Source organism: Rhea pennata, chromosome 10 (genome assembly GCF_028389875.1).
Source record: "Rhea pennata isolate bPtePen1 chromosome 10, bPtePen1.pri, whole genome shotgun sequence".
Lineage (NCBI taxonomy): Eukaryota > Metazoa > Chordata > Aves > Rheiformes > Rheidae > Rhea > Rhea pennata.
Genome location: NC_084672.1, coordinates 3,921,307 through 3,936,313, shown reverse-complemented (window position 1 = coordinate 3,936,313; position 15,007 = coordinate 3,921,307). Strand labels below are relative to the sequence as shown.

General features: G+C 42.5%; 1 protein-coding gene across 2 annotated transcripts in view; it reads left to right on the top strand.

The window, feature by feature from the left end:
- Positions 1-15,007, top strand: part of LRRK1 (leucine rich repeat kinase 1) — a 79,758-nt gene that overhangs the window by 27,461 nt on the left and 37,290 nt on the right. For both annotated transcript variants that reach the window (XM_062583778.1, XM_062583777.1), the window contains exons 7-12: positions 7,503-7,729; positions 8,246-8,373; positions 8,626-8,789; positions 9,505-9,642; positions 13,083-13,195; positions 14,305-14,381. In XM_062583778.1, the coding sequence (XP_062439762.1) occupies positions 7,503-7,729; positions 8,246-8,373; positions 8,626-8,789; positions 9,505-9,642; positions 13,083-13,195; positions 14,305-14,381 (847 nt within the window). The remainder of the gene's footprint in view (positions 1-7,502; positions 7,730-8,245; positions 8,374-8,625; positions 8,790-9,504; positions 9,643-13,082; positions 13,196-14,304; positions 14,382-15,007) is intronic.

The following is a 15,007-nucleotide window of genomic DNA, read 5'->3' as shown; positions in this document are numbered from 1 at the left end:
TCTCACAGCACGCAGTGTTACCGCTCTGTAAGGAAGCGTGTGACATTTCATGTTATTGATCACTTCTGCCATTAATTTTAGTTTTCAGGCATTTTCACTTTCCCCTTCAGCAGCTAGATTAACTGAGGTTGAACAGGAACAACAGAGCCCTGAGTTTTCAACAGTTACAGTTTTCATCAGATTGTAAAAACTATGCCAAAAGATGGTGAGGGAGGCCTTTGGTCAGGGCTCTGTCTGTGCAAATCCCATTGCTGGTTGAGTAGTTGTTTGCCAGCTTGTAACCTTGTGTGGTGGCGATTCCACTTTGGTGTTAAGTATAAATACGCAGTGAGATTTTCTTAGTGTTACAGACTTCTCCATTGCCTGTTTTCCTGCCCAAACTCAGTCTCACTGGATTCCAGATGATCCTGTCGGTGTCAGGAACGACAGTACACATACATGAGCTTGCAGCTTGGGAGTCACAACTATAGGATTTGTTCTTTCATTGGCAAATAAATAAAAGGAAGCTAAATGCTCAATCCTCCTGGATAGGAGTTGAAAAAATTACATGTTTATTAAGAAGAAAAGTTTTCCAACTAAACAGAGAATTCAACTTGAATATGACTGCTTTTACCATTTTCAAAAATTTTTAATTAAAAAAAAATTTTGATTTTGTTTGAATAATCTTAAATCCTTCCAAAACCGTTGAGGTGTAGCTTTGGTGCTTCAGGGTATAGACTGCACCCATGGCTGTCAGTATTGTGTTTGTGCATGGTATAAACCACCACATCCCAGATGATGTTCTCCAGGAACACCTTCAGGACTCTTCAAGGTGTTCTTGTAGGTCACTTCTGAGATATGGTTCACAACCCATGGTGAGAGTGGTGGCAGATAGGCTTAATGGTGCCCTGGATGTTGTTTTGCAGAACATTGTGGCCCAGTATCCTCTTTTCAGAGTCCTTTGCTGCTCTAACCAGGACCACACAAAATGATGTAGTGTTCAGACTGACTGACTGGTGTGTTTGGGGAATACTGTTCCTAGTGGTGTAGAGAAAACTGGTAGAATTTCCTAAACATTTGAACCACAGAGAAGAGGTCTATTTTCTTTATGAACTTGTTGGCAATATTTAACTTAGCTGCTGTAATAAATGACTCAGCTTTGCTGTTGTCACACCCTGAATGAAGAAGAGAGAAGTCTTAAAACATGAACTAATTGCAGAAGGGCTTGTTTTTTCTTTTTGTTTTTATTTTGTTTTAAAAGGCAAAATATAAAAAAGAGAGAGAGAGAAGCTTGACCTTGATTTTCCTAGTGGCTGTTTTTTTATATGTTGCATATTTAAGGTTTTCTCTTTTAATTCAGTTTGGCAGGCTAGCCCAAATTCAGGCATTTTTGTTCTAATTTGTCTGCAGAGCTCAGATCTGACAGTCACACCCACTGACTTTTTTTGAAAAAACACAACTTCATGGTGGCTACAAACAAGCTACCTTGGTGCTTTCTTCATATCTCTGAAGGTTCACGAATGTTGCTCTTCCTGAGCTGTGGGAGGAGGCACAGATAGTGTGTGTGGAGATGCTGGCACGTATGGCAACCAGCTGGACTTCAGAAAGCCTCTCCTCCAAAACAGGGGAGACCAAACCCTGACTGTTTCAAAATAAGCCCAAAACTTCTAAAGGGACTTGTCCCATCTAGACTATCTCTGAGTGGGAGCACTGCCCAGATGACTTCAGAGCGGTTTCACGGCAATGAGTGCTACCAGCCATGCGCAGAGGGTGGTTGGAAGCCTTCATGTAGCCATCACACTGCGTATGGTGCTGCGCTTTCTGAGCCTCGAGGAGTCACATCTCATTTTTCTAATGTTCGTTTCTCCTTTTTTTTCCCCCTGAATGTAAATATATCTCCATGCCAAGCCACTATCATGCAAAAAGGAGGAAATGCTCCATTTTTACAGGAATAGGTAGCAAATGACAAAAATAACCCCCTGTGTCTGGGCACAGACTCCAGACATTCGGATGAGTGTAGTCATTTTTTCACTTTTCAATGTGTGCAATGTTAGATTTTTTTTCTCCCCCATTACAAACTGGAAAAGAGATTAAACTGCTGCATTTTCCCAAGGAAATATTTTGCCAAGATTTTTATATACAGGCATATAAATATATGTGTATGTGTGTGAATATTGTCTGATTTCTTTATCCACCGCCTGGCTGATCTCAGTTCCGTCACCACCAGTAGAGAAGTCTGCAGCGGTTCCTCTCAAGACTCGCACTAGCATTACTGACAGTAGAATTAGATTACCATCATTATAATAACCCAACTATGGCAAGAGCAAGTTGCTGCTGGGGCATGTGAAGTCAATTAGGAGAAATATCTGACAGCCTTTTCTGACCACCTTACCAACTAGTTTTAAATTTAAGTAAATGTTTTTTTGCATTTATAGTTCATAATTTGGCATTACTTGGCCCGGAACAGTGGGATTTCTTGCTTCTGCCCAGTTTCCAGTCCCTTGCCTTCCTCAACATATACCCTGACATCACTGCACTAGATGGTTTCCATTCAGTTTGCAAGACCTGAGTGCTCTCCCCACTGAGAATTTCTTGCCTTGGCAGGAAGAGGAGTCTGCAGTTGTTTTCCTCACTCTTTTGAAGACCAGTGAGCCACCAAGGGTCAGGCTGCACCTGGGAACGGCAGACACTGGCCCTCCAGCTGATGCCAAACAGAGAGGTTGAGTTAGTTCCTGGGCTTGGGAAGTTCGACATCACAGCCTTTTGGCATCCTAGAGACAGGCTTTTCTGGGAAGCTAGTGGAGATGATGAAGTGTGAGTTGGGGAGGAAATCCCCATTCTTCATGGTGTTACAGTTGAGCTTTCTTTCACTTAATTCTGTTTTCACTACAGAGTGCTGAGTCAAATGAATCCCTAATATAACTACCCTGACAGCAGGGTATTTAAACCAAGGATGAATTTGGTCCACTACTTTGAAGTCAGACAAGAGGGCTGGCTGATCTCTCCAGCATGCAGCACTTGAGTAGAAGAGATGCAGTCAGGTCCGGGCTCCAGATGAGCAGGCAGACTAAGCTCAAGGTGCTTCCTGCTGCGATTTTCAAAGCTGCCCGGGAGACACGGACGTCTACCTCACAGGGTTCATAGCAAGTGTTGGATTTCAGAATCTCATATATGGTTATAGAAGTCACTGTCTGAATTCTGCAGTTATCTTTGTATCACATTATAATACCTTGAGGCCATGATCTGCATTTTTGAGATGAATGATCTGCAGTAATCTAAATTCAAAGTAGAGATGCGTATCAGTCTGAAATAAGAGGCAGCAGAGACGCATGGCCCTACTTGCACCCATTTAAAAGCAGGTTATATGTCATATTATTACCGCATTGGTTGTGGTCTACTCAAGGATAAGTCCCTTTTTGTACTGAAGTAAGAGCCAGGGCCCACTATTGAGAGCATCATGTTGAAATAGAGCAAGAGCTGAGGGAGGGGATAAACACCAGCAGTTCTTTTCTTCTGATTTATTTTATTTACTGCAGTTTTGTTGGCAGAGCTTAGTCAAGTGGAAGAGAAGGAGCTGGAGCCTGTAGTGTGCGTTTTTCCCCCTGGCTCTGCTGTGAGATGAGGAAGTGTTACTGTCCCATTATATGGATTGGCAAATGAAGGCTGGGTAACCAGAGCCAGGGACTGGCGCCACACAGGAAATCTGGGGCAGGGACAGGGGCTCTGGAGTCTGAATCCAGGATCTCAACCCCAAGAGCCTGCCTTCTTCTGAGAGGTGGAAACAAAATGAGCAAGCCAGCCCCAGGTCTTCGTTCCCACCACTGCAGGCATTTCAAAGCACTGCATAGATATATGCATCCTGTATGCGAGTGAAAAGCCTGTGCACAGCCTTTTGAGTGGAATATTAGCTTGGATTTTTGGCTGTAATTCTGATTTTTTGTGCTTCTGTGGGATTAGGTAAAATATGTGAGTAGTTCAGGGAGTTGGATTCTCTGGTCATGGAGAAGCTTAGGAGTACCTTAGGAAAGGTACTACGAAGATCATCCCACTTTGTATCAGACTCTAAAAGATGATTAAAAAAAAAAAAAAAAAGCCAAGCCATTTTTCCTTTCCTGGCTCCTTTTGGGCCATGATGTGGGTCCTATGCGTGCACTGCCATTGCAGCAATACCATTTCCAGAGGAAAAAGTGTCAGGAAGCCCCTGTTTCCATCTTACTGTACTGTTCAAAGTTATTCTGAACTCCCAAGGTAAACCTCCTCTCTGAACATCTTTGCTGTGTGTTCTGCCCTGTGCAGTGCTAGTCTTTGCTTGGCAATCATAATATACCCATAGTAATAAGTAAAAGCTTAGGTTAGCCATGCTGAAGTCACCTTTGGATGTAATTTCACTATTTACTTTTTATGCGGGGACAGGGGAGCTTTGATCTGCTGCCTGCACTTTGCACCAGCAACCGAGGATCAATAAAGAGCCACTTCGGCTGCTGCCCAGGAGCTCCCTGGAGCTCCCTTTGGTTCCAAACCCCGCGTCCTGACAGCAGTGCGGGTAAGCGGGAAGCCCCTGACTTACCAGGGTTGTTTTTTAAGGATACAGCAATCCCTGGAACTGCTGCCTAACAGCTTGGGTTTTCCCCTACCCGTTCTATTCTAACCCCATATTTTGGCTGAATCTTAACACAGCTTTTGGGAGGGAAAAAAAAGTCTACATTCCTGAAAAGAAAGGCAACAGGACAGGGTATGTGTTGCAATCCAAGGTCAGTTGTTGCAGTGGCTGGTACCCTGTTAGAAACATGTCTCATGTATGGAGGCAAACTGTATTATCCCCCTTGACTAGCTGGATCTTTGTTACACCTTTCTTTGCTAGCTTGGAGAGGCAGTTCCTATTAAAAAATTCGCATGGAGCGCATATTGTGGGGAGCAGACCCTTTCTTAACGCTTTCCTAGGACAGAGGGTGTGTGCTAAGTGATTTTGCTAATAAAGTATGTGGTTTTTACCCAGCACTGTTAGGTAGGAGTGTAGTATTTTTGTTTCTATATGGGCAAATGTTACCATGTAGATTTAGTTGTAGTGGCATAGAAGAGCTTTTACTGGTATGGCCTGCAAACCATGATAAACATGTCAGTAACAGAATTTTCTTGCCAATTAAGCTGTATTTTCATCAGGGACAATTTTAGCTGATCTAAGATGGAGCTCCAGTGATGCTGTCCTCTCCTGTTCCCAGCCACGCGCATTCCTCCCTCCTCTTGTGCCACTATCATTGCAAGTCTGCTTGTGGTGACCTTGGCCAGGAGGCTAAAGCAGCCAAAAATTCTCTAAAGTAAATATTACTATTGTTTTCAGACAAGGTGGTGCCCTGAACTTGCTCACAAGCGGGCAGGCAGGTATCGGCACTACTGCACGATTTTGTTCGGTGTGGAACTGGGTTCCTGCTTTGCTTAGACTTTTGGTGTCTGGTGCCTGTTTGGGAGTTCTCAGGGCAATTCATGGCGATGACTGGGAGGAGATAATCAAGTGTCTCAACACAAACTCACTCGTCCCCTGTGAGGTTTCCTCATGCCAGGAAGGTCTTCCAATCCCTTAGCATCAGGACCACGTCCCTCTTGAAGCACCGGGGTAGTTAGGAGTGGAAGAGGCAATCTGACCTATGTGTTTATGCTCTTTCTGTACCATAAATCACAACTGACGCCACTGATACCTGTCCAGTGATGCAAATAAGATCACTTTGGTACTGTTACGGCTGACATACAGAATTTAAAACTAGGTTTCTTAAGCACCAAACTGTTAAATAACCAGACTTAGGAAACCTAGTTATAAAGCTGAATTCATTTCATGCAAGTGTAAAAGCTTTGAAATGTAACTGTCATGGGATACTGTGTATTTTACAGTAGTGGTGGATGCTCGGCTTAGTCTGATTCTTTATTGCCACTGGCTCGGTGCGTTTTCTATGGGGCATGCCAATGAGGGCAACATTAGGCAAACAGCCTGTCCTCTCTGCCTTGGTTTCCACAGTAATACAATGAGCATAATATTTTCCTTCATATTCCAGGGCTGACCTGAGGTTTCGCTAGTGAATTCTTGAAAAGCACTGTCTGTGCTAAATAATGTTGTTACAAATTTCTGAAAAGTACAACTCTTCATGCCTTTCCTTTATTCCATTCTCATCATCATCTTAACTATAAGATCTTCATTTCCCACAGTTCGCTCGCAAATACTTATTTGAGATAAACTATGTTTCCAATTTCTCCCTCTCCATTCCCCAAATGTATTGCTTTTAATTTTAAATTTGGAGTTGCAAATCTTGCTATACTAGGAGAAATTGGACAGCAAATTGAATTTGCTGTTGAGTCCTTTCTGCCTCCTAGTGGTGAGTTAATGCATCACTTCATTGAAGCTATCTTTAGGGTGAGTTATGTCAAAGTTCTGAGCTTATGACAACATTTGAAGACTAACATTTTTAAAGTAGGTATTTTGGGATGCAGATCTCATTTCAGATTTCCTTTGTAGAGTGAGATGCTTGCACTGATGACTTTCATGTACTTGCACTTTCTTATAAGTGAGCTGGAGTCTGAAGTAAGTATTTATGCCTTTCACAACGACTTCTGTTTTTTTCCAAAAGACTTCCTCATCTAACCGTCAAAAGCAGTGGATGATGAAAGGACACAGGTGCTAAAATCACACTCACAAATTAAAAGAACAAAAACTTCCTAAATAGTAGTGAGAAAAAATCTAGTATTTAGAAATGCTCAGCAAGAAGCTGTCTGCCTTTTCCTGCCTGTCCTGGATGTTCCTCTGCAGGACCTAAGCCTTCCCCAGAATGGTTCTGGGCTGCTGCTGCTGAGAGGTTTAAAGCCCCAGAATGGTGCCATGGCATATAATAATTATTCCAGCAATCAGCTTCCTGCTGGCAAGTTGTGACCACACTTCGCAGATCTATCCTTGGCCTCTCTATAGATGCACAAGCAGCGATCCCTGAGTGCTTCCCACACTCACTGCTCCTGAGAAATGCCTCTGGGTCAGTTTGGCCTCTGCTGATTCTCATCATCTTTTGGAGAGCTGAGCAGTGATGCAGGTCACTTCCCTGAGACAAGCTAGGGTCTGGATGGAAGGTGATTTGCGTAATCTGTCTGTATCATGCTGCTACCATAGGGTCTGAATGAAGAGCAGGGAGCCAGCCTCGTGGAAACTTGTTGCACATTGCTGGATGAACAAGCATTGTGGTCTGCTCAGCTTTAGGGTGGGAGAGAGGGTTTCAGGCAAGGCTGGAGGTAGTGCATGGGCAGGTGAAGTCTGTCCTCTGCACTGGCTCTTGGTCTTTGAATTGAAATCATGGAGTAGCTGTGGTGGGAGCTGCTGATACCCCGGTGTTATTTCATCTCAGTCAGTTAATTCCTAGAAACAGATTGGGAAGTAAGCAAAATTTCCGTATTCTGATCTGCCGGATTCCCAGTGGTGTGACTGGCTGGTAGCAATCAAGCAAGAGGGATTTTACTAATGTCGTTTTCTGTCCTTTCTTTGACACGTGCAGGCTTTGTGTGTGAACTGGTCAAACCTCAAACTGCCCTGGGTGGATCTGGACTGGCTGATTGATATCTCCTGCCAGATAACTGAGCTGGACCTGTCTGCCAACTGCCTGGTCTCCCTTCCATCCGTGATTCCTTGGGGCCTGATAAACCTCAGGAAGCTGAGCCTGGCTGACAATCAGCTCACCGAGTTACCCAGTGTACATTCATCTGATGAAATTATATGTACCAGGTGTGTGCGCTGGATGCTGACAGCATGCTTACAGAGAGCTGGTGCAAATGTCAGTTGTGCTTGTGTGAAAACTGCTTAAATAAGAGCATACACAGGAGCGTCTTGGTTTATTTTCTGTCTGTTGCAAGGTTTAATTTAGAATTTGCTCTTTTTCATTATCAGTATTTCCAAGTTAGTTGTCAGGTCGAACATTGGGACTTTTTTTCCTGTGCTGTCCCATGTTGCTTCTACTTCTTTCCAGTTCTAGCGAGCTCCACTCCTGTTAGAGGGGAGTTTAAGTCCAGATGGATGTTTGCTGGCTAGTATCAGCTATCTGACCTGTTATCTCTCCAGACCATTTTTGTCTGCTCCTTGACAGAGTTAACTTTATAAACATGGCTTTTTACCCTGCCCTAGGAGAACACATTCCAGCTGCTTTCATTCAGATCTACAGCTGTCCTGATAAAATAAATACCTATGGCAATGTGAGTCTTAGCTAGTGTTTTCTTGATGCCTGACTGTCTTCTGTACTCACAGGTTACTTGAGGTTGACGTCTCCAGCAACAGGCTCTCTGCACTTCCTTCTGGATTCCTACATCTTAAAAACCTTAAAAAACTCATCGCTACCAAAAACTATATGGAGAAATTGTTTGACGAGGAAAATAGTACGTGCGATCCAGTGTTACTTTACATTTCAAGGCCAGATTTGTAAGGGGGAACCCCAAACTATTACAATAATGTCTTAAAGCCAGTATTAGCTACAGATGTTTAGCATCTCTCAAGCCTTTGTCCAAACTATGTGAAAGGCTTTGTTATTTTTATTGCTTGGGGTATCTTCCGGCTCTTTATCTAGTGAGTTGTCATCATCAGATCACTATCAGACTTGCATCAAATCTGCAATGTTTTGTGTTTTTTAGCAACCAATTGGATTGGTTTAAGGAAGCTGCAGGAGTTTGACATCTCTGACAACAGGTTGGTGGAACTTCCAACCGTTTTTCTATACTGCTTCAAGTCCCTAAACATACTGAATGTTTCCAGAAATCAGCTGAAAGTGTTTCCAGATCCCTGGGCCTGCCCCTTGGTAAGTCAAAGTGCTCTATCAGAACCAGAGGCTGAAAAAAACTGTAGAAACAGTGCAAAGAATATACTGTGATACATGTCTTATGCTAAAAGGGCTGCTCTGTTTCTGTAGAAGTACTACTGCGTGATTTGGTTTATGAATCTCAAAGCAAATCTTTCTGAGGTTCAGCCTTTGTCACGATGTTGATGACTTCAGTGGAAAACTTCCAGAAACATGTCTCACATGGATGCATTAGTTTTGTCTAGTTCATGTGAACAGAAGTGCTATTAGGATCATTTTACAGAATGCACGGACTTTCTTCAAAATTAACTTTGCCCAAACCCACGGATACATCAGGCATCCGTACCCACACATCACTGTCACTTTATTCCTGATTGCTACAAGAAAAGTTAATGACAAGACTGCATGAATAGCAAGAGAACAGTGTACTTAGCTAAGTGTTTGTTTATGGTGATGGTTTTCAAAATAACTTTTGAAATACTTCTTTTTAAAGCATTTGCCAACTGATGCACACGCCTTAAAGCATGCTACTCCTCAGCAAATCTTATGTGTGTGCATGCACAATGGTTTATCTAAATTAAAAAATATAAAGAGATTGACTGAAATGAATGTATTAGTGCATTGAATGTATCACAGCTGATTTACTTGATTCTTTAAAGACATGTTTACTATTACACACCACTCAGGTGAGTGTTTTTCCTTTTTTGTTTTCCAGAAATGTTGTAAAGCATCTAGAAACTCACTGGAATACCTTCCTGACGCGTTGACTATTTTCTGGAAAAATCACCTAAAAGAAGTGGATTTTTCTGAAAACTCATTAAAAGAAGTTCCGCCGGGACTCTTCCAGCTTGAAGTAAGTGTCAGTTCTTCCCACCTTGCAGCTATTTCTGTTAGTATGTATTCAGAGCTCGAAGTCGGCTGCCTGGTTAAGATAGGAGACTACCTGCTATTTTGTGGTGATGAACACTGCCGTTGCACAGTGCCTCTGAGCACCCTGTAACCCCCCAAACAACCATGTTCCAGCCATCATCCAACAGGATATGGCATCTAGCTTTTGACCCAGCCATCTTTGAATGTCTGTGGATTTCCATTCAGGAGACTGCAGTTGGAAGACAACCACTGTATTGTAACTACAAGTTCCAGCCCTTGAAATAGAGATGTTAAGTGTGCTCACAAATATAATTTTCTTAAAAAAGACAAGGCAAGTTCTTCTTAATCTGGCACACCAGTGTGGTGTAATTAATTATTAGTCTTTCTCTGCTGATAGTATGGTTTGGAAATGGCCTGTTTGAATGCCCTAAATAATATCAGTTGGCATGTTACTGACTTCAGACTTGTGCAGATTAAATAGTTCTGCTCATTGCCTACTTATTTAATGAATGATGATTAGTTCTATGGTTTGTGTTGGTGGCATGTGAAACATTTGCTAGGGAATCTGTCTCCCTCCAGAATAAGTCTGGTTTAGGGTAAGATCTCTCAAAGCCTCAGAGCATGTTCACCTAAGTTTCCTCTACATTCTGCAAACTCATTTGTGCAAACCTGCCTCCTCTTCTCAGTAGTCATCACCGATCCATAGTTTTGCTTCAGAATTCTTCAGAATTTGTGGCTTCACATGGTTTCACATGAAACCAAGCAGAACTTGGTGGTTTCCTCCAAGCTTCCCTTCCAGCTTGTGAAATTCAGGGTCATGGAGCCAACTGAATGGCCAAATAGAGGTAAATCTTTATGCAGAAGTTTAGCTATTTGCATTATTTTGGGAAGGACATGGAAGTGATGGTCTATATCCATGTCTAATTTGGACCTCAGGGATTTGCTGCAAAGAAGCATCTGGTTCCTCCCTCAACTATATTTTTTTTAATGATCCCTGAAAATTTGGGTGTGCTTTCTCATAATTTTTTGTTTTCAATTGCCATGTCTCTTGAAATAAAAAGAATCTTACAGTCTGTGAAACTTTCATTTTCTGAATGTGCTAAAAATAAGCCCTGGGGGGTGGAAGCTACTATAGCAGATGTTAAACACTAGATGGTGCTTCAGGGGCACATTTACTTGGGTGGTGCTGCTCTGAGGCTGCAGAGGGATGGGATGTGAAGACTCCCAGTGCAGGGTGCCAGGGAGGGGCTCAGTGCAGTCCCTGCTGATGACCTGGCTGTGAAGTTAGCATGCTTTGGCTGCCCTAAATAATGCCAGTTCTTATCCATGTTTCTTCAGACTCACTCAGATAAAGGAAATAAACGGCAGGTTTTTTCAGTTCCTGCAGGGCTAGAGTGTGGTTTAAACTATGACTATCTATTGCCGTGTAAAGGAGCCATGACTCAGTTCTCAAGACTGATTTGCTTCTCTTGAAGAGACCTGACCCTCTTGGAGGGAGGTATGCGGGTTAGAGTCTGGTCAGCTTTTCCCCATCACAAGCTGACGGAGGCAGCCTAATTTGGATGCTACGGTTCCTTCCCTCAGGCAGGCATAATCTAATGCAGCAGAGCCCTTCTTGCATGCTGCAGCAGGTGGTTGAAAGAAGTTGTCTGCTGCTGTCGTTGCCTCACTTCTGGAGACACCCGTTCTCTTCCTGAAAGGCAGCAAAAATGGAGAAGTTGGAGCTGAGAGAAGAGGCGATTGCGAAACAAGGCTTGGTGGTCCTCAGAGTGAGTCCTGAAGAGCCACAGCCACTTGAAAGTAACTAATTTTCCTCCTGTGGAGCAGGCACACAAGCATTGCATATAATCTCACCTCCTGGAGGGTGGCTTTTGTCAGGGTTTATGGGGGACATGCAACATGGATACAGTTGACTGAAAATGGAGTGCTCCAGCTAGACCGCCCAGAACAAAGTTTGTGCTAATTCTGGAACATGTAGCCTCCCTTTCCTCCAGGCTCCTGCTCAGGGATGTTTCGGGGGAGAAGTGTGAAGCATTGTCATTGAACAGCCCCATGCTGACACTTGGAGAGAGCTCGACACCCGCTGCCAACGGAGGACTGGTTCTTTTTTATGACGAGAGATTCAAGCCAATGGAAGAATAATGACAATAAAAGCGTCAGCTCTCAAGATGCAAGTGGCAGGGAGGGTTTTATAGTTTGTGCTGTTCTCCATCTTTCCTCCAGTGATTCCCCGTGCATACTTGCCGTTCTTATTTTACTTTCTCGAGTCGCACCAGAGCCCAGTGGTGCCCCTCTCATATCACTAGAGGGAGTGTTTTGCATGGTAATTGCCGAGACAGCGCTACCCGTTGTCCATCCCTTCTGCCACATGGATACCTCATATTTTTCCATTTGATAAGGGGGGAGAAAAGCCAATGGATTGCCTTCACGAGACATTGGTAATCTGGCTCAATGAAAACTAACATAAACCTTTTGTATTTTGTGGAGTACATCTAGCATCTAATATAAAGCTGAAGTCTCTGCTGGTACAACACGATTTCTGTAGGGTATAATTCATTAATACTGAGGTAGTTATGGAACTAAATAATTTAGCTGATGTTCTGCTTACCTCAGTTTTCATGGAGGGATTTGCTGACTAATGCTGGTTGAAATTTTTCCATAGAAAACTGGTTTTTAGTGGAAAATCAGATTTTCAGCCAAATGAAAATGTTTGTTTTAGCTTAAATATTATTTTTAAAGGAAGATAGAAGAGCAAAAAAACTTTATAAATCTGATGTGAATTAATTTCTTTTTTCTTTTGTATTTCAGTTAAGTTTAAAGGAGGGCTTGTGTTTAGCCTTATTCAGAGTATTTGCAGCTGAGTCCTATCTGTGTGGTGGTGCTTTACAAGCCAGCTTCAGTTCTTATTAAAGTTTCTCTCTGCAGTAAGGGGGGGGAAATAAGTAGGTATAAGTAATATACATGTAAGTAATAGTACAAATTCTCCTTGCATAAAATAGTTCATATTTTGTATATTGATCTTATACATAGACAACAGGTGTAAGCTCTCTCTGCCATTAGCTAGCACACACATACAAGACTTCTCATCCATATGTGGCAGCCTACGTATGTAAATCACACCCTTCTCTTCCATTTGGGAAAGTTTCCTTAATCAAAATAAAATGTTCTCTTAAATAGATTGTTTCCAGTCGTATCCTTCAGCAAGTAGAGTACTAATATCCCCAAACTAACAGTGATGTTGCTTTTTGCAGAAAATACGCTGCTGGAGACGAAAAGGAAATGTGTGCATGCTAGGCAGCCTGGACAGGATGTTCTTGTGAATAAGATGTACTTTCCTTGTGTTATTTAACAGCTATGCTAAAAAAACTCGTTCTGGGTGGCTGGTGGACTCTGTCTCCTAACTCCAGGCTTTTCCTCTTTTAGGCTTTGGTGTCTCTGAAGTTGCTGGGGAATCAGTTATCTACATTGCCTTCGCAAGATAAGTGGAATTGCAAACAACTTAAAACACTGGATCTTTCTAAAAACCAACTGGGGAAGTAAGTGTTTCTTTTAAATTTTATCTCAGAAAATAAAGACTGAAGAAATAATAGCAAACCTGATCCCTCATGGAACACAAAGGGTGTCAGTGGTGAATTAATTACCTGTGTAGAAAGCATTGATATCTGCATACCACGTCTCTGAAGTATATTGTGTGTCTGTGACAGTGATGAATTATCCCTTACTGGCTCATTGGATATTTAGCACACTGTATTGTTTATTAAGTGGATAGATTACTTATAATGGCAATTTAATTTCAGAACTCGTGGAACTTTCTTTAACACAGCATTTTGTTCATCACTACAAATACTAGTTTGTGGGGAGTGTATCTTAACCATAAACCATCTGGCTGGACTGCAGTTTGTAGTTAGCGTGGGAGTATTGTTTTGGAAAATATGAAAAATCTTTGTTTTTTAAATGGAAGTGTAACCAGCTGCAAGTTCATAGAGAAGACTGACGTTAATAAGGTCATCCAATAAGAAAGTGATGTTCTTCTACTTAAAAACTACACTAAGGATGTTCAATATAGAGACTTAAAAATCCGTTCTGTTCTCCAGAACTACATTTAGTTGTGTCATACTTGCATACATAGATCTTTTCATTTGGGTGCCTGTCCAGAAAATTTTCTGGAGTCTTAGGAGCTGCTGTGTTGACTGATAAATACAAGTTAATATTTTTTGAATGTCTTGGTGCATTTCAAGAGTTGTATTGTTGGGTCATCTTCTCAGAGACTGCCAGGTGAGAGCAGGGAATGACAGCAGGTCGGTTCTGCAGTGCTTCTCGTGAAGCTTGTTCAATTTGCTGTTTGACAGCCTCCTTAACCTTGACACCCGTAAAGCCAGGGGTCAAGTGCTCTCGCCCTGTGAGCTGAAAGCACTGCCTTGCAAGGCTCTGTTAATCTGCCAGAAGAAAACCACTGGGTCTGGACGAGTGTTGGTGGAGTCTAGCACCATAATCGCACTTTGGGGCGTCAGTCTCATCTCTCAGAACCCGAGGGGAACCTGTAGGAGGGCCTGACCCTGCATTGCGTAGCACTGGGTGCACAGCACCGGCACAGCTCTGAACTGCTCTTTTTTTTCCCCACGTTGCCATTTTGTTTTGCCCACAGGAATGAGGAGGGATTTAAAACAAAACGGATTCCCTTTTTCACCACGAAGAGCAGGGTGCGCTCTGGCCCCGAGGCAGGTAAGGTCCCTGGCAGTCTGCTGCCCAGAACAGATGCAGGGAAAACAAGGGCTGAGGAAGTCAGGTGAACTGAGAAGGGACCTGTGGAGGTTGGCTAGGGGGGAAATCACCATAAATTCAGCTGCTATTTTAACTGCAGGAGCATTTAAATTAAGAGAAAATATGTTTAGCTGAACTACTAAGGAAATGATGCAACTGGTTGGTGCCATCAACACAGAATGAAGAATGGATGAAACCTGTTTCTTTCACTGAGTTTCTGTTCTTGCCTTTAAGATTATTCTTTTTAGCCCGAGTACTCGCTTGTATAATCAGAAGGGAAATTAATCCATGGTTAGTGTTATTACTTTTAGCATCATTTCTGTGGTTGAATTTTAAAATGTTTTTTTTACCTTGTCTCTCTGAATTGCACCTGAAGTTTGGGGCAGAGCAGAAGAGATTTTCTGGATTAGTGCACTTGAAATCCCAGAGAGAACAAAGGACTATTTGAAGATATTTGCACTGCTCCCTGCTCTCTGTGGGATTCATCTGCATTTCTTTTTGCTTGTTTGTTTTATTTTAAAGCACTTGGAGAGCTTTCTTATATTCTTCTGACTGAAGAATGGCTTGTTCCAAAGCATTCTTTGGGA